The 17519-nt window shown below is 28.0% G+C and overlaps 1 protein-coding gene across 3 annotated transcripts in view; it reads left to right on the top strand.

Moving 5' to 3' along the window:
- The window catches only part of LOC135123407 (cilia- and flagella-associated protein 44), a 46618-nt gene that overhangs the window by 10484 nt on the left and 18615 nt on the right, over positions 1-17519 (top strand). For 2 of the 3 annotated variants that reach the window (XM_064048021.1, XM_064048039.1), the window contains exons 1-5: positions 1790-2255; positions 2293-2455; positions 2499-2650; positions 2703-3318; positions 3373-3615. In XM_064048021.1, coding sequence (XP_063904091.1) covers positions 2077-2255; positions 2293-2455; positions 2499-2650; positions 2703-3318; positions 3373-3615 — 1353 coding nt within the window. In that variant the 5' untranslated portion in view covers positions 1790-2076. Of the gene's footprint in view, positions 1-1789; positions 2256-2292; positions 2456-2498; positions 2651-2702; positions 3319-3372; positions 3616-17519 lie in introns of those variants that run through there. The other variant, XM_064048028.1, reaches the window with a different exon arrangement.

Here is a 17519-nt window from a genome sequence, read left to right on the forward strand (position 1 = left end):
CCATTCGTTTTTACTGCTTTCCATGCTTTTTAAGTTTCTCGATTTTTAGTTTTTCAATGTTTAGAGTTTTTATTTCTTCACTTCTTCGATTTACAGTTTTTCGATTTCTAAGATTTTCGATTATTAAATTTTTGAAATTTGTCGGTTTTTCAATGTTCTGATTGTATAGTTTCTCTTTTTTTCTGCGTGAAATTTTTCAATATTTTGATTTTTGTATTAATTTTTCGATTTGCAATTTTTAGGTTTTAAATTTTCTGGTTTTTCAACTTTTAATTTTTTAATTTTTCCGTTTTTTCAATTTTAGGTTTTTTCGTTTCTTCATTTTTTTTTCTTTTCAGTTTTCAGTTTAAAATGTAATGATAATCATAATTTAAAAAAAAAAACATTTTTTCAATTGTACGGTTCTAAAATTTTTTCATTTTTCAATTATTGGATTTTAAAACTTTTTCAGTTATTCGATTTTTCAATTTTTGGTATTTTAATTCTTTGATTTTTAATTTTTCAGTTTTCAATTTTTCGATCTTCCCATGTTACAGTTTTTCGACTTTTTTCTTTCTTCAGTTCTTCGATTTACAGTTTTTCAATTTGCCGCTTTTTCGATTTTGCAATTTTTCCTTTTTTTAGTTTTTCGATTCTTCGGTTTTTTCCGATTTTTTAGTTTATCGTTTTTTCAACTTTTCGAATCAAAGAAATGGAAAAATTGCAGAATTATAAAATTGAAAAATCAAAAATGAAAAAACAAAAAAGTATAAAAAGAAAACTGAAAAATCAATAACAATTTAGAAACTTTTTTGTAAAATCGAAATATTGAAACTGAAGGAAATCGGAAAATCGGATAATTGAGAAATCCAAAAACAGCAATCGAAGGATTTAAAAATTGAAAAATCAAAGAATAAAAATTGGAAGAATTGAATAAACGAAAAATTATAAAATCGAAAGAAAGATTGAAAAAATAATCGAGAAAATGAAAATTAGAAAATCGGGAATATGAAAAATAAAAATCAAGAACTTGTAAAAATGAGAAAACGATAAAATTGAAAAATCGAAAAATTAAAAGCTGAGTTAAAAATAGAAAAATTGCAAAATTTGGAGAAATTGAAAAATCGAAATAATTAAAATCGCAAAAACGCAAAATTATAAAACCAAAACAATGAAAAATGAAAAAATTTAGTAATTAAAGAAAATGAAAAAAACGAAAAATTAATCAAGGATAAATAATTCCAAATTTCTCGAAAAATTATAAGATTTGATTTTGGGATTTTTATTTTTTTATGATAACCCTTATAGGCTAAAATAAAGATATGTATATGATGTATTCAACATTTTTTGCATTTTTTTCGGGAAAATGGAATGCGTCGTTCTTGATTTCATCAATACAATATACTGCCTCATACATTAGTTTTTTCGAGTCACCCTGTATAAGTAATTCTAAAAATTATGAGTGCAAAACGTTGTTATCCACTTTGATTATTTTCCAAAAATCTGTATATGTAGAGTGAAAACTCAACACGGGTTCATGCACCACAAATACAGGAGTACCTTATTTTATAAAAATAAAAACAAATGTTTGATGGGGATGATTAGCCAATGTTTGGTTAGCGTTTTACCATCTATATGATAGACTTAATATACATAAGGTCGAGAAAACACAATGGACCTGATTACAACATTAGCTTACCCTCAAAAAGTAAAAAGTTCAATCTGGACTTGGATTCTATAACGTTGTCATAATGAACTCAACAATTACTCAGCGCTTACACCATTCATCCTTCAAACGTTAACATTTACGCATCCAATCTCCCATTTCCTCAAACTTTGCGGTACTCCAAATCCGCCCTGACGTCACCGATAACCGCTCGTTTCTCAACGCGTGCATAAAACGTCCTTTACGACACCCAATTAAACCCGCCATAACCATAAAAGCCCCAAAGCAATTGACCCCAGCTAAAAACAATCTTCAATTAACACAGCGCTCGTAATTACAGCATTACGAGCGCCTTCGTCATCGGATGCGTCACACAAAGACCGCTTTCACCTGCATCTCCATGACGACCCAACGCGTCGATCAAACGCCAAATGTCAGTCACGGACGAAGGTGTGGAGGACCTCCCCGAGGACGAAGAAGACGAGGAGGTCGAAGAGGAGGAAGTCGAAGCCGAGCAGGAGCACTGGAGCCTGTACAACTCCGAGAGCTTCATCTCCGGCCCCTTCCAAAGCGAGCAATGCACGATCCAAGAAGACGTGTTACAATTTGAGTAAGAAAACTCACCGGGTTTGTCTAATTCGCTCAAGTTTTTCTTTCGGGTACGACTGTCGGAAGTACTTCAACTTGACCACACCAGATCCAGACACTTTAATATTCGCATCGGGGAATTTCATTAATTTTTTCGATGTACCGGCGAAAACCATTTCCTTCCGGCGCAGCGCGCTGGGTGGGGGGATCGCACACATTAAGGTAATGGTTGGTATGCGTACTGGGTACTGAAAGAGTGTTTAAGGCTAACCCGCACCCGGATTACAACCACGTGGCGATTGCGGAGAACGGGAGCACCACGGTACCGCTGATCATCATCTACGAGTGGCCCACGATGGACATCGTGGCCGTGCTCAAAGGGGGATCCTCGAAGCTGTATTCCCATTTAGACTTCAGGTGACCCTTCAACCACAAACCCACCACAACCCAGAAATGTTAATGCTTGTAGCCCGAACGGCCTCCTGTTGGTATCCCAAGGGGGCGAACCCGACTACATGATCACCATCTGGAACTGGCCCAAGCGGCGCATCCTCCTACGTACCAAATCCTACGTGAACGACGTCTACAGGGTCAAGTTCTCGCCCTACGTTCCCGGTCAACTCACCAGCTGCGGGATCGCCCACATCAAATTCTGGAAGATGGCCAACACTTTCACCGGGCTTAAACTCAAAGGGGAGTTGGGTAGGTTCGGTAAGACCGAATTCTCGGACATTCTAGGTGTACTACCCATGCCGGACGAGAAGGTAGTATCCGGGTGCGACTGGGGCAACATCCTGGTGTGGGACGGCGGCTTAATCAAACTAGAAGTATTCAGAACCCTGAGACGCAAGTGCCACGATGGTCCCATCGTTCAAATCTCCTTCAACCAAGGGGAACTCATGACGGTGGCCATGGATGGGCATGTTAAAATATGGTGGTACGACAAAATCGACCAGGCGGACCCTCCAGACGACGACAGAGTGATCCAAATCGAACCCACGTACGATTTCTACACACCAGGGTTGATGTTAATGTCGTTACGAAAGCGATACCCGGACCCGAAAGACACAACGTACTTCGGACAAGTACCTAACAAGTCAATAGTACCACCTCAATTACTGGGTTTGTGTTATTATTAGGACGGCAACGGCGGAATTTGGCTGATCGACCTCAACACTGAAGACACCCCGCAAGAGTCGCTCCAACTATACAAGTGCCACGCTGGTAAAGTGGTTACGATTGCGGCGTGCCCATGGGGCCCCTACTTAGCCAGTCTGGGTGAAGATGGGCGCATTTTTGTGTACATGTACGAGGAAAAATTGATGATTTTCGAGCATCAGTACCCAGCGAAAGGGACTTGCTTGTTGTGGGTTCCAATGAAGGTACGTACAATCGCACGCAAATGTTTTGAGCCTATGGGCGGATCATTTTTGCCGGTCGTCACCGAAGGAGGCGGTTCAAATCGTCCAAGGGCAGAATTTATCTTCGCCAAAAAATGCATGACATCATCGTAAAATTTGATTTTTCGTTTTTTCGACCAACAGTTTCATCGAATTAGATTTTTCAGTTTCCATTTTTCTATCAACTTTTCGATTTTATTACTTTCTAATTTTCTGATTTTTCAAATTTGCGGTATTTTGATTTTTCGAGTTTTCAGTTTTTTCGTTTTTCGATTTTTTAATTTTTTGTTTTTTTGATTTTTCGTAGTTTCGATTTTATAATTTGCCATTCTTTCAATTTTCGATTTTTCGTCTTTCCATTTTTAGATTTTTTGATTTTTCTGTTTGTCAGTTTTTAGACTTTGCAATTTTTTTGCATTTTTCGATTATATTTTACTTTCCGATTTTTTTGATTTTTGAATTCTCGATTTTACGTTTTTAATTCTTCGATTTCCGATTTTTCAATTTTCCGGTTTTTTAATTCTTCTATTCTCGATTTTTCGATTTTCCATTAATCATAAATTTTTTCGATTTTTCGGTTGTTTTATTTTTCGATCTTCGATTTTTCAACTTTCGATTATTCGATTTTCCATTTTCTGATTTTACGATTTTTCGATTTGCGATTTTTCGATTTTCGTTTTTCCGCTTTTGTGGTTTTTCGATTTTTCTGTTTGTTTCAGTTTTTATGGTTCTGCAATTTGCAGCTTTTAGATTTCAATTTTGTTACTTCCCGATTTTCCACTTTTCGATTTTTTGATTTTTTTTCGATCGTCGTTTTTTCGATTTTCATTTTTTCGATTCTTTGATTTTTCAATTTTTAGGCCTTGCAATTTTTTTACTTTAAGCTTTTTCGAGTATTTGTTTCATCGAATTTTCGATTTTTCAAGTTTTCGATTTTCGATTTTTCGGTTTTTCCTTTTTCCGATTTTCGATTTTGCATGTTTAGATATTTTTCGATTTTTTTTTGTTTTTCGATTGTTCTGTTCGTCAGTTTTGAGAGTTTGCAATTTTTACTTTTCCACTTTTCTATTATTTTAGTTTCGGATTATTCGATGTTTGAATTTTCGTTTTTTTTTTCATTTTTCGATTTCCGATTTTTTAATTTTTCGATTTTTCGGTTTTTTAATTTGTCGATTCTCGATATTCCGATTTTCGATTTTTCGATTTTACAATCTTCGATTTTTCAATTTCCAGTTTTCGATTTTCTAGTTTTTGATTTTACGATTTTTCGATTATTTTACTTTCTAGTTTTTTGATTTTTGAATTGTCGACTTTTAGAGTTTTCAATATTATGAATTTTCGAATTTTCGGTTTTCCTATTTTTCGATTTTTGATTTTTCCATTTTTCGGTTTTTTGATTTTTCAATTCTCGGTTTTTCAATCTTGCAAATTTTCGATTTTTCAAATTTGTGAATTTCCAGTTTTTCGATCGACCTACGTATTAGATTCATTGAATTTTCGATTTTCGGTTTTTCCATTTTTAGATTTTTGATTTTCCAGTTTTGCATTTTCAGATTTTCTGTTTTTCGCATATCTGATTTATCATATTTTCGATTTTTCGGCTTTTCGATTTTTCGATATTTGATTTTCGAATTTTCGATTGTTCAGTTTTCCATTTTCAGCTTTTAGACTTCAATTTTTTTACTTTTCGATTTTCCAAATTTTCGAGTTTCAATTTTCAAATTTTTGATTTTTCGATTTTCATTTTAAATCTTTGAATTTTTCGGTTTTGATTTTTCGAATTTTTGATTTTCAATTTTTCCATTCTTCGGTTTTTAGACTTCAATTTTCTTTCTTTTAAATTTTTCGATATTCTATTTTCCGCTTTTCAGAATTTTCGATTTTCAGTTTTCAGACTTTCGATGATTAGAATTTTGGATTTTTCATTTTTATGATTTTCCGATTTTTAGAAAATTTAAGTAGTCGAATTTTCGATTTTTCAATTCATCGATTTTTCTATGTTCAATTTTTCAATTTAAATTTTGCGATTTTCAATTTGTCCATTGTCGATTTTTATAATTTTCGGTTTTTCAATTTTTCCATTCTCAACTGTTAGACTTCAATTTTGTTACTTTCCGATTTTTTGGTTTTCGATTTTCCAATTTTCAGAATTTTTAAGTTTCTTTATTCAGATTTTCCATTTTCCACTTTTTCGATTTTAGATTTTTCGAATTTTTTGCTTTTTCGATTTTTCTGTTCGTTTCAGTTTTTAGGCTTTGCAATTTTTTACTTTATATATTTTGATTATTTTAATTTCCGATTTATTTATTTTTGTTTTTGATTTTTTTAATTTTCAATATTACAAATTTTTGACTTTTCGATTTTTCGATTTTCCATTAATCATAAATTTTTTCGATTTTTCGGTTGTTTTATTTTTCAATCTTCGATTTTTCAACTTTCGATTATTCGATTTTCCATTTTCTGATTTTACGATTTTTCGATTTGCGGTTTTTCGATTTTCGTTTTTCCGCTTTTGTGGTTTTTCGATTTTTCTGTTTGTTTCAGTTTTTATGGTTCTGCAATTTGCAGCTTTTAGATTTCAATTTTGTTACTTCCCGATTTTCCACTTTTCGATTTTTTGATTTTTTTTCGATCGTCGTTTTTTCGATTTTCATTTTTTCGATTCTTTGATTTTTCAATTTTTAGGCCTTGCAATTTTTTTACTTTTCGCTTTTTCGAGTATTTGTTTCATCGAATTTTCGATTTTTCAAGTTTTCGATTTTCGATTTTTCGGTTTTTCCATTTTCCGATTTTCGATTTTGCATGTTTAGATATTTTTCGATTTTTTTTTGTTTTTCGATTGTTCTGTTCGTCAGTTTTGAGAGTTTGCAATTTTTACTTTTCCACTTTTCTATTATTTTAGTTTCGGATTATTCGATGTTTGAATTTTCGTTTTTTTTTTCATTTTTCGATTTCCGATTTTTTAATTTTTCGATTTTTCGGTTTTTTAATTTGTCGATTCTCGATATTCCGATTTTCGATTTTTCGATTTTACAATCTTCGATTTTTCAATTTCCAGTTTTCGATTTTCCAGTTTTTGATTTTACGATTTTTCGATTATTTTACTTTCTAGTTTTTTGATTTTTGAATTGTCGACTTTTAGAGTTTTCAATATTATGAATTTTCGAATTTTCGGTTTTCCTATTTTTCGATTTTTGATTTTTCCATTTTTCGGTTTTTTGATTTTTCAATTCTCGGTTTTTCAATCTTGCAAATTTTCGATTTTTCAAATTTGTGAATTTCCAGTTTTTCGATCGACCTACGTATTAGATTCATTGAATTTTCGATTTTCGGTTTTTCCATTTTTAGATTTTTGATTTTCCAGTTTTGCATTTTCAGATTTTCTGTTTTTCGCATATCTGATTTATCATATTTTCGATTTTTCGGCTTTTCGATTTTTCGATATTTGATTTTCGAATTTTCGATTGTTCAGTTTTCCATTTTTCAGCTTTTAGACTTCAATTTTTTTACTTTTCGGTTTTCCAAATTTTCGAGTTTCAATTTTCAAATTTTTGATTTTTCGATTTTCATTTTAAATCTTTGAATTTTTCGGTTTTGATTTTTCGAATTTTTGATTTTCAATTTTTCCATTCTTCTTTTTTTAGACTTCAATTTTCTTTTTTTTAAATTTTTCGATATCCTATTTTCCGCTTTTCAGAATTTTCGATTTTCAGTTTTCAGACTTTCGATGATTAGAATTTTGGATTTTTCATTTTTATGATTTTCCGATTTTTAGAAAATTTAAGTAGTCGAATTTTCGATTTTTCAATTCATCGATTTTTCTATGTTCAATTTTTCAATTTAAATTTTGCGATTTTCAATTTGTCCATTGTCGATTTTTAGAATTTTCGGTTTTTCAATTTTTCCATTCTCAACTGTTAGACTTCAATTTTGTTACTTTCCGATTTTTTGGTTTTCGATTTTCCAATTTTCAGAATTTTTAAGTTTCTTTATTCAGATTTTCCATTTTCCACTTTTTCGATTTTAGATTTTTCGAATTTTTTGCTTTTTCGATTTTTCTGTTCGTTTCAGTTTTTAGGCTTTGCAATTTTTTACTTTATATATTTTGATTATTTTAATTTCCGATTTTTTTATTTTTGTTTTTGATTTTTTTAATTTTCAATATTACAAATTTTTGACTTTTCGATTTTTCGATTTTCCATTAATCATAAATTTTTTCGATTTTTCGGTTGTTTTATTTTTCAATCTTCGATTTTTCAACTTTCGATTATTCGATATTCCATTTTCTGATTTTACGATTTTTCGATTTGCGGTTTTTCGATTTTCGTTTTTCCGCTTTTGTGGTTTTTCGATTTTTCTGTTTGTTTCAGTTTTTATGGTTCTGCAATTTGCAGCTTTTAGATTTCAATTTTGTTACTTCCCGATTTTCCACTTTTCGATTTTTTGATTTTTTTTCGATCGTCGTTTTTTCGATTTTCATTTTTTCGATTCTTTGATTTTTCAATTTTTAGGCCTTGCAATTTTTTTACTTTAAGCTTTTTCGAGTATTTGTTTCATCGAATTTTCGATTTTTCAAGTTTTCGATTTTCGATTTTTCGGTTTTTCCATTTTCCGATTTTCGATTTTGCATGTTTAGATATTTTTCGATTTTTTTTTTATTTTTCGATTGTTCTGTTCGTCAGTTTTGAGAGTTTGCAATTTTTACTTTTCCACTTTTCTATTATTTTAGTTTCGGATTATTCGATGTTTGAATTTTCGTTTTTTTTTTTTCATTTTTCGATTTCCGATTTTTTAATTTTTCGATTTTTCGGTTTTTTAATTTGTCGATTCTCGATATTCCGATTTTCGATTTTTCGATTTTTCAATTTCCAGTTTTCGATTTTCCAGTTTTTGATTTTACGATTTTTCGATTATTTTACTTTCTAGTTTTTTGATTTTTGAATTGTCGACTTTTAGAGTTTTCAATATTATGAATTTTCAAATTTTCGATTTTTGATTTTTCCATTTTTCGGTTTTTTGATTTTTCAATTCTCGGTTTTTCAATCTTGCAAATTTTCGATTTTTCAAATTTGTGAATTTCCAGTTTTTCGATCGACCTACGTATTAGATTCATTGAATTTTCGATTTTCGGTTTTTCCATTTTTAGATTTTTGATTTTCCAGTTTTGCATTTTCAGATTTTCTGTTTTTCGCATATCTGATTTATCAAATTTTCGATTTTTCGGCTTTTCGATTTTTCGATATTTGATTTTCGAATTTTCGATTGTTCAGTTTTCCATTTTTCAGCTTTTAGACTTCAATTTTTTTACTTTTCGATTTTCCAAATTTTCGAGTTTTAATTTTCAAATTTTTGATTTTTCGATTTTCATTTTAAATCTTTGAATTTTTCGGTTTTGATTTTTCGAATTTTTGATTTTCAATTTTTCCATTCTTCGGTTTTTAGACTTCAATTTTCTTTCTTTTAAATTTTTCGATATTCTATTTTCCGCTTTTCAGAATTTTCGATTTTCAGTTTTCAGACTTTCGATGATTAGAATTTTGGATTTTTCATTTTTATGATTTTCCGATTTTTAGAAAATTTAAGTAGTCGAATTTTCGATTTTTCAATTCATCGATTTTTCTATGTTCAATTTTTCAATTTAAATTTTGCGATTTTCAATTTGTCCATTGTCGATTTTTATAATTTTCGGTTTTTCAATTTTTCCATTCTCAACTGTTAGACTTCAATTTTGTTACTTTCCGATTTTTTGGTTTTCGATTTTCCAATTTTCAGAATTTTTAAGTTTCTTTATTCAGATTTTCCATTTTCCACTTTTTCGATTTTAGATTTTTCGAATTTTTTGCTTTTTCGATTTTTCTGTTCGTTTCAGTTTTTAGGCTTTGCAATTTTTTACTTTATATATTTTGATTATTTTAATTTCCGATTTATTTATTTTTGTTTTTGATTTTTTTAATTTTCAATATTACAAATTTTTGACTTTTCGATTTTTCGATTTTCCATTAATCATAAATTTTTTCGATTTTTCGGTTGTTTTATTTTTCAATCTTCGATTTTTCAACTTTCGATTATTCGATTTTCCATTTTCTGATTTTACGATTTTTCGATTTGCGGTTTTTCGATTTTCGTTTTTCCGCTTTTGTGGTTTTTCGATTTTTCTGTTTGTTTCAGTTTTTATGGTTCTGCAATTTGCAGCTTTTAGATTTCAATTTTGTTACTTCCCGATTTTCCACTTTTCGATTTTTTGATTTTTTTTCGATCGTCGTTTTTTCGATTTTCATTTTTTCGATTCTTTGATTTTTCAATTTTTAGGCCTTGCAATTTTTTTACTTTTCGCTTTTTCGAGTATTTGTTTCATCGAATTTTCGATTTTTCAAGTTTTCGATTTTCGATTTTTCGGTTTTTCCATTTTCCGATTTTCGATTTTGCATGTTTAGATATTTTTCGATTTTTTTTTGTTTTTCGATTGTTCTGTTCGTCAGTTTTGAGAGTTTGCAATTTTTACTTTTCCACTTTTCTATTATTTTAGTTTCGGATTATTCGATGTTTGAATTTTCGTTTTTTTTTCATTTTTCGATTTCCGATTTTTTAATTTTTCGATTTTTCGGTTTTTTAATTTGTCGATTCTCGATATTCCGATTTTCGATTTTTCGATTTTACAATCTTCGATTTTTCAATTTCCAGTTTTCGATTTTCCAGTTTTTGATTTTACGATTTTTCGATTATTTTACTTTCTAGTTTTTTGATTTTTGAATTGTCGACTTTTAGAGTTTTCAATATTATGAATTTTCGAATTTTCGGTTTTCCTATTTTTCGATTTTTGATTTTTCCATTTTTCGGTTTTTTGATTTTTCAATTCTCGGTTTTTCAATCTTGCAAATTTTCGATTTTTCAAATTTGTGAATTTCCAGTTTTTCGATCGACCTACGTATTAGATTCATTGAATTTTCGATTTTCGGTTTTTCCATTTTTAGATTTTTGATTTTCCAGTTTTGCATTTTCAGATTTTCTGTTTTTCGCATATCTGATTTATCATATTTTCGATTTTTCGGCTTTTCGATTTTTCGATATTTGATTTTCGAATTTTCGATTGTTCAGTTTTCCATTTTTCAGCTTTTAGACTTCAATTTTTTTACTTTTCGGTTTTCCAAATTTTCGAGTTTCAATTTTCAAATTTTTGATTTTTCGATTTTCATTTTAAATCTTTGAATTTTTCGGTTTTGATTTTTCGAATTTTTGATTTTCAATTTTTCCATTCTTCTTTTTTTAGACTTCAATTTTCTTTTTTTTAAATTTTTCGATATCCTATTTTCCGCTTTTCAGAATTTTCGATTTTCAGTTTTCAGACTTTCGATGATTAGAATTTTGGATTTTTCATTTTTATGATTTTCCGATTTTTAGAAAATTTAAGTAGTCGAATTTTCGATTTTTCAATTCATCGATTTTTCTATGTTCAATTTTTCAATTTAAATTTTGCGATTTTCAATTTGTCCATTGTCGATTTTTAGAATTTTCGGTTTTTCAATTTTTCCATTCTCAACTGTTAGACTTCAATTTTGTTACTTTCCGATTTTTTGGTTTTCGATTTTCCAATTTTCAGAATTTTTAAGTTTCTTTATTCAGATTTTCCATTTTCCACTTTTTCGATTTTAGATTTTTCGAATTTTTTGCTTTTTCGATTTTTCTGTTCGTTTCAGTTTTTAGGCTTTGCAATTTTTTACTTTATATATTTTGATTATTTTAATTTCCGATTTTTTTATTTTTGTTTTTGATTTTTTTAATTTTCAATATTACAAATTTTTGACTTTTCGATTTTTCGATTTTCCATTAATCATAAATTTTTTCGATTTTTCGGTTGTTTTATTTTTCAATCTTCGATTTTTCAACTTTCGATTATTCGATATTCCATTTTCTGATTTTACGATTTTTCGATTTGCGGTTTTTCGATTTTCGTTTTTCCGCTTTTGTGGTTTTTCGATTTTTCTGTTTGTTTCAGTTTTTATGGTTCTGCAATTTGCAGCTTTTAGATTTCAATTTTGTTACTTCCCGATTTTCCACTTTTCGATTTTTTGATTTTTTTTCGATCGTCGTTTTTTCGATTTTCATTTTTTCGATTCTTTGATTTTTCAATTTTTAGGCCTTGCAATTTTTTTACTTTAAGCTTTTTCGAGTATTTGTTTCATCGAATTTTCGATTTTTCAAGTTTTCGATTTTCGATTTTTCGGTTTTTCCATTTTCCGATTTTCGATTTTGCATGTTTAGATATTTTTCGATTTTTTTTTTATTTTTCGATTGTTCTGTTCGTCAGTTTTGAGAGTTTGCAATTTTTACTTTTCCACTTTTCTATTATTTTAGTTTCGGATTATTCGATGTTTGAATTTTCGTTTTTTTTTTTTCATTTTTCGATTTCCGATTTTTTAATTTTTCGATTTTTCGGTTTTTTAATTTGTCGATTCTCGATATTCCGATTTTCGATTTTTCGATTTTTCAATTTCCAGTTTTCGATTTTCCAGTTTTTGATTTTACGATTTTTCGATTATTTTACTTTCTAGTTTTTTGATTTTTGAATTGTCGACTTTTAGAGTTTTCAATATTATGAATTTTCAAATTTTCGATTTTTGATTTTTCCATTTTTCGGTTTTTTGATTTTTCAATTCTCGGTTTTTCAATCTTGCAAATTTTCGATTTTTCAAATTTGTGAATTTCCAGTTTTTCGATCGACCTACGTATTAGATTCATTGAATTTTCGATTTTCGGTTTTTCCATTTTTAGATTTTTGATTTTCCAGTTTTGCATTTTCAGATTTTCTGTTTTTCGCATATCTGATTTATCAAATTTTCGATTTTTCGGCTTTTCGATTTTTCGATATTTGATTTTCGAATTTTCGATTGTTCAGTTTTCCATTTTTCAGCTTTTAGACTTCAATTTTTTTACTTTTCGATTTTCCAAATTTTCGAGTTTTAATTTTCAAATTTTTGATTTTTCGATTTTCATTTTAAATCTTTGAATTTTTCGGTTTTGATTTTTCGAATTTTTGATTTTCAATTTTTCCATTCTTCGGTTTTTAGACTTCAATTTTCTTTCTTTTAAATTTTTCGATATTCTATTTTCCGCTTTTCAGAATTTTCGATTTTCAGTTTTCAGACTTTCGATGATTAGAATTTTGGATTTTTCATTTTTATGATTTTCCGATTTTTAGAAAATTTAAGTAGTCGAATTTTCGATTTTTCAATTCATCGATTTTTCTATGTTCAATTTTTCAATTTAAATTTTGCGATTTTCAATTTGTCCATTGTCGATTTTTATAATTTTCGGTTTTTCAATTTTTCCATTCTCAACTGTTAGACTTCAATTTTGTTACTTTCCGATTTTTTGGTTTTCGATTTTCCAATTTTCAGAATTTTTAAGTTTCTTTATTCAGATTTTCCATTTTCCACTTTTTCGATTTTAGATTTTTCGAATTTTTTGCTTTTTCGATTTTTCTGTTCGTTTCAGTTTTTAGGCTTTGCAATTTTTTACTTTATATATTTTGATTATTTTAATTTCCGATTTATTTATTTTTGTTTTTGATTTTTTTAATTTTCAATATTACAAATTTTTGACTTTTCGATTTTTCGATTTTCCATTAATCATAAATTTTTTCGATTTTTCGGTTGTTTTATTTTTCAATCTTCGATTTTTCAACTTTCGATTATTCGATTTTCCATTTTCTGATTTTACGATTTTTCGATTTGCGGTTTTTCGATTTTCGTTTTTCCGCTTTTGTGGTTTTTCGATTTTTCTGTTTGTTTCAGTTTTTATGGTTCTGCAATTTGCAGCTTTTAGATTTCAATTTTGTTACTTCCCGATTTTCCACTTTTCGATTTTTTGATTTTTTTTCGATCGTCGTTTTTTCGATTTTCATTTTTTCGATTCTTTGATTTTTCAATTTTTAGGCCTTGCAATTTTTTTACTTTTCGCTTTTTCGAGTATTTGTTTCATCGAATTTTCGATTTTTCAAGTTTTCGATTTTCGATTTTTCGGTTTTTCCATTTTCCGATTTTCGATTTTGCATGTTTAGATATTTTTCGATTTTTTTTTGTTTTTCGATTGTTCTGTTCGTCAGTTTTGAGAGTTTGCAATTTTTACTTTTCCACTTTTCTATTATTTTAGTTTCGGATTATTCGATGTTTGAATTTTCGTTTTTTTTTTCATTTTTCGATTTCCGATTTTTTAATTTTTCGATTTTTCGGTTTTTTAATTTGTCGATTCTCGATATTCCGATTTTCGATTTTTCGATTTTACAATCTTCGATTTTTCAATTTCCAGTTTTCGATTTTCCAGTTTTTGATTTTACGATTTTTCGATTATTTTACTTTCTAGTTTTTTGATTTTTGAATTGTCGACTTTTAGAGTTTTCAATATTATGAATTTTCGAATTTTCGGTTTTCCTATTTTTCGATTTTTGATTTTTCCATTTTTCGGTTTTTTGATTTTTCAATTCTCGGTTTTTCAATCTTGCAAATTTTCGATTTTTCAAATTTGTGAATTTCCAGTTTTTCGATCGACCTACGTATTAGATTCATTGAATTTTCGATTTTCGGTTTTTCCATTTTTAGATTTTTGATTTTCCAGTTTTGCATTTTCAGATTTTCTGTTTTTCGCATATCTGATTTATCATATTTTCGATTTTTCGGCTTTTCGATTTTTCGATATTTGATTTTCGAATTTTCGATTGTTCAGTTTTCCATTTTTCAGCTTTTAGACTTCAATTTTTTTACTTTTCGGTTTTCCAAATTTTCGAGTTTCAATTTTCAAATTTTTGATTTTTCGATTTTCATTTTAAATCTTTGAATTTTTCGGTTTTGATTTTTCGAATTTTTGATTTTCAATTTTTCCATTCTTCTTTTTTTAGACTTCAATTTTCTTTTTTTTAAATTTTTCGATATCCTATTTTCCGCTTTTCAGAATTTTCGATTTTCAGTTTTCAGACTTTCGATGATTAGAATTTTGGATTTTTCATTTTTATGATTTTCCGATTTTTAGAAAATTTAAGTAGTCGAATTTTCGATTTTTCAATTCATCGATTTTTCTATGTTCAATTTTTCAATTTAAATTTTGCGATTTTCAATTTGTCCATTGTCGATTTTTAGAATTTTCGGTTTTTCAATTTTTCCATTCTCAACTGTTAGACTTCAATTTTGTTACTTTCCGATTTTTTGGTTTTCGATTTTCCAATTTTCAGAATTTTTAAGTTTCTTTATTCAGATTTTCCATTTTCCACTTTTTCGATTTTAGATTTTTCGAATTTTTTGCTTTTTCGATTTTTCTGTTCGTTTCAGTTTTTAGGCTTTGCAATTTTTTACTTTATATATTTTGATTATTTTAATTTCCGATTTTTTTATTTTTGTTTTTGATTTTTTTAATTTTCAATATTACAAATTTTTGACTTTTCGATTTTTCGATTTTCCATTAATCATAAATTTTTTCGATTTTTCGGTTGTTTTATTTTTCAATCTTCGATTTTTCAACTTTCGATTATTCGATATTCCATTTTCTGATTTTACGATTTTTCGATTTGCGGTTTTTCGATTTTCGTTTTTCCGCTTTTGTGGTTTTTCGATTTTTCTGTTTGTTTCAGTTTTTATGGTTCTGCAATTTGCAGCTTTTAGATTTCAATTTTGTTACTTCCCGATTTTCCACTTTTCGATTTTTTGATTTTTTTTCGATCGTCGTTTTTTCGATTTTCATTTTTTCGATTCTTTGATTTTTCAATTTTTAGGCCTTGCAATTTTTTTACTTTAAGCTTTTTCGAGTATTTGTTTCATCGAATTTTCGATTTTTCAAGTTTTCGATTTTCGATTTTTCGGTTTTTCCATTTTCCGATTTTCGATTTTGCATGTTTAGATATTTTTCGATTTTTTTTTTATTTTTCGATTGTTCTGTTCGTCAGTTTTGAGAGTTTGCAATTTTTACTTTTCCACTTTTCTATTATTTTAGTTTCGGATTATTCGATGTTTGAATTTTCGTTTTTTTTTTTTCATTTTTCGATTTCCGATTTTTTAATTTTTCGATTTTTCGGTTTTTTAATTTGTCGATTCTCGATATTCCGATTTTCGATTTTTCGATTTTTCAATTTCCAGTTTTCGATTTTCCAGTTTTTGATTTTACGATTTTTCGATTATTTTACTTTCTAGTTTTTTGATTTTTGAATTGTCGACTTTTAGAGTTTTCAATATTATGAATTTTCAAATTTTCGATTTTTGATTTTTCCATTTTTCGGTTTTTTGATTTTTCAATTCTCGGTTTTTCAATCTTGCAAATTTTCGATTTTTCAAATTTGTGAATTTCCAGTTTTTCGATCGACCTACGTATTAGATTCATTGAATTTTCGATTTTCGGTTTTTCCATTTTTAGATTTTTGATTTTCCAGTTTTGCATTTTCAGATTTTCTGTTTTTCGCATATCTGATTTATCAAATTTTCGATTTTTCGGCTTTTCGATTTTTCGATATTTGATTTTCGAATTTTCGATTGTTCAGTTTTCCATTTTTCAGCTTTTAGACTTCAATTTTTTTACTTTTCGATTTTCCAAATTTTCGAGTTTTAATTTTCAAATTTTTGATTTTTCGATTTTCATTTTAAATCTTTGAATTTTTCGGTTTTGATTTTTCGAATTTTTGATTTTCAATTTTTCCATTCTTCGGTTTTTAGACTTCAATTTTCTTTCTTTTAAATTTTTCGATATTCTATTTTCCGCTTTTCAGAATTTTCGATTTTCAGTTTTCAGACTTTCGATGATTAGAATTTTGGATTTTTCATTTTTATGATTTTCCGATTTTTAGAAAATTTGAGTAGTCGAATTTTCGATTTTTCAATTCATCGATTTTTCTATGTTCAATTTTTCAATTTAAATTTTGCGATTTTCAATTTGTCCATTGTCGATGTTTAGAATTTTCGGTTTTTCAATTTTTCCATTCTCAACTGTTAGACTTCAATTTTATTACTTTCCGATTTTTTGGTTTACGATTTTCCAATTTTCAGAATTTTCAAGTTTCTTTATTCAGATTTTCCATTTTCCACTTTTTCGATTTTAGATTTTTCGAATTTTTGTTTTTCCAGTTTTTTGCTTTTTCGATTTTTCTGTTCGTTTCAGTTTTTAGGCTTTGCAATTTTTTTTACTTTATATATTTTGATTTTAATTTCCGATTTTTTTATTTTTGTTTTTGATTTTTTTAATTTTCAATATTACAAATTTTTGACTTTTAGATTTTTTGGTTTTCCCGTTTTTCAATTTGAGATTTTTCGATTTTTGAGGTTTGTGAACTTTCACTTTTCGATCGACCTAGGTATTTGATTCATTGAATATTAGATTTTTTGATTAGCCATTTTTAGATTTCCGATTTTTACGATTTGTATTTTTCGATTTTCTGTTTTTTGCATTAGTGAATTTCAGTTTTTCCGATATTTGATTTTGCGCATATTTGATTAATCAAATTTTCGAAAAAGCTACCATGCTTACAAAAATTTCAAAACATCTACAATATTTCAAAGTATTCAGTTTTGCTATTCTTGATTTCTTCAATAAAATAAATTGACTCAGTCATTAACTTTTTTGAGACACCCTGTATAACCAAATCTAAAAAATATTAATGCAGTGATAAATCACAAGTATAAAACTCATCATATTTTATACATTTAAGATAGGATTTATTCTGCAAAATTTTGAGGTGACGTCATAAATTTTTTAGAGGGGATAAGCAAATATATTTTAATTAAAAATGTATCATGTTTATCATGATTTTAAAACATCTGTAAGATTTCAAAGTATTCGATTTTGAAAATTCAAAATTAATTTGCAAAATATTGTTTTATAATTTTGATTTTTTTTTCCAAAAATCTAGACGTCCA

Source organism: Zophobas morio, unplaced genomic scaffold, assembly GCF_036711695.1.
Source record: "Zophobas morio isolate AGI-343-1 ecotype UQ-CSIRO unplaced genomic scaffold, CSIRO_AGI_Zmor_V1 ptg000002l, whole genome shotgun sequence".
NCBI lineage: Eukaryota > Metazoa > Arthropoda > Insecta > Coleoptera > Tenebrionidae > Zophobas > Zophobas morio.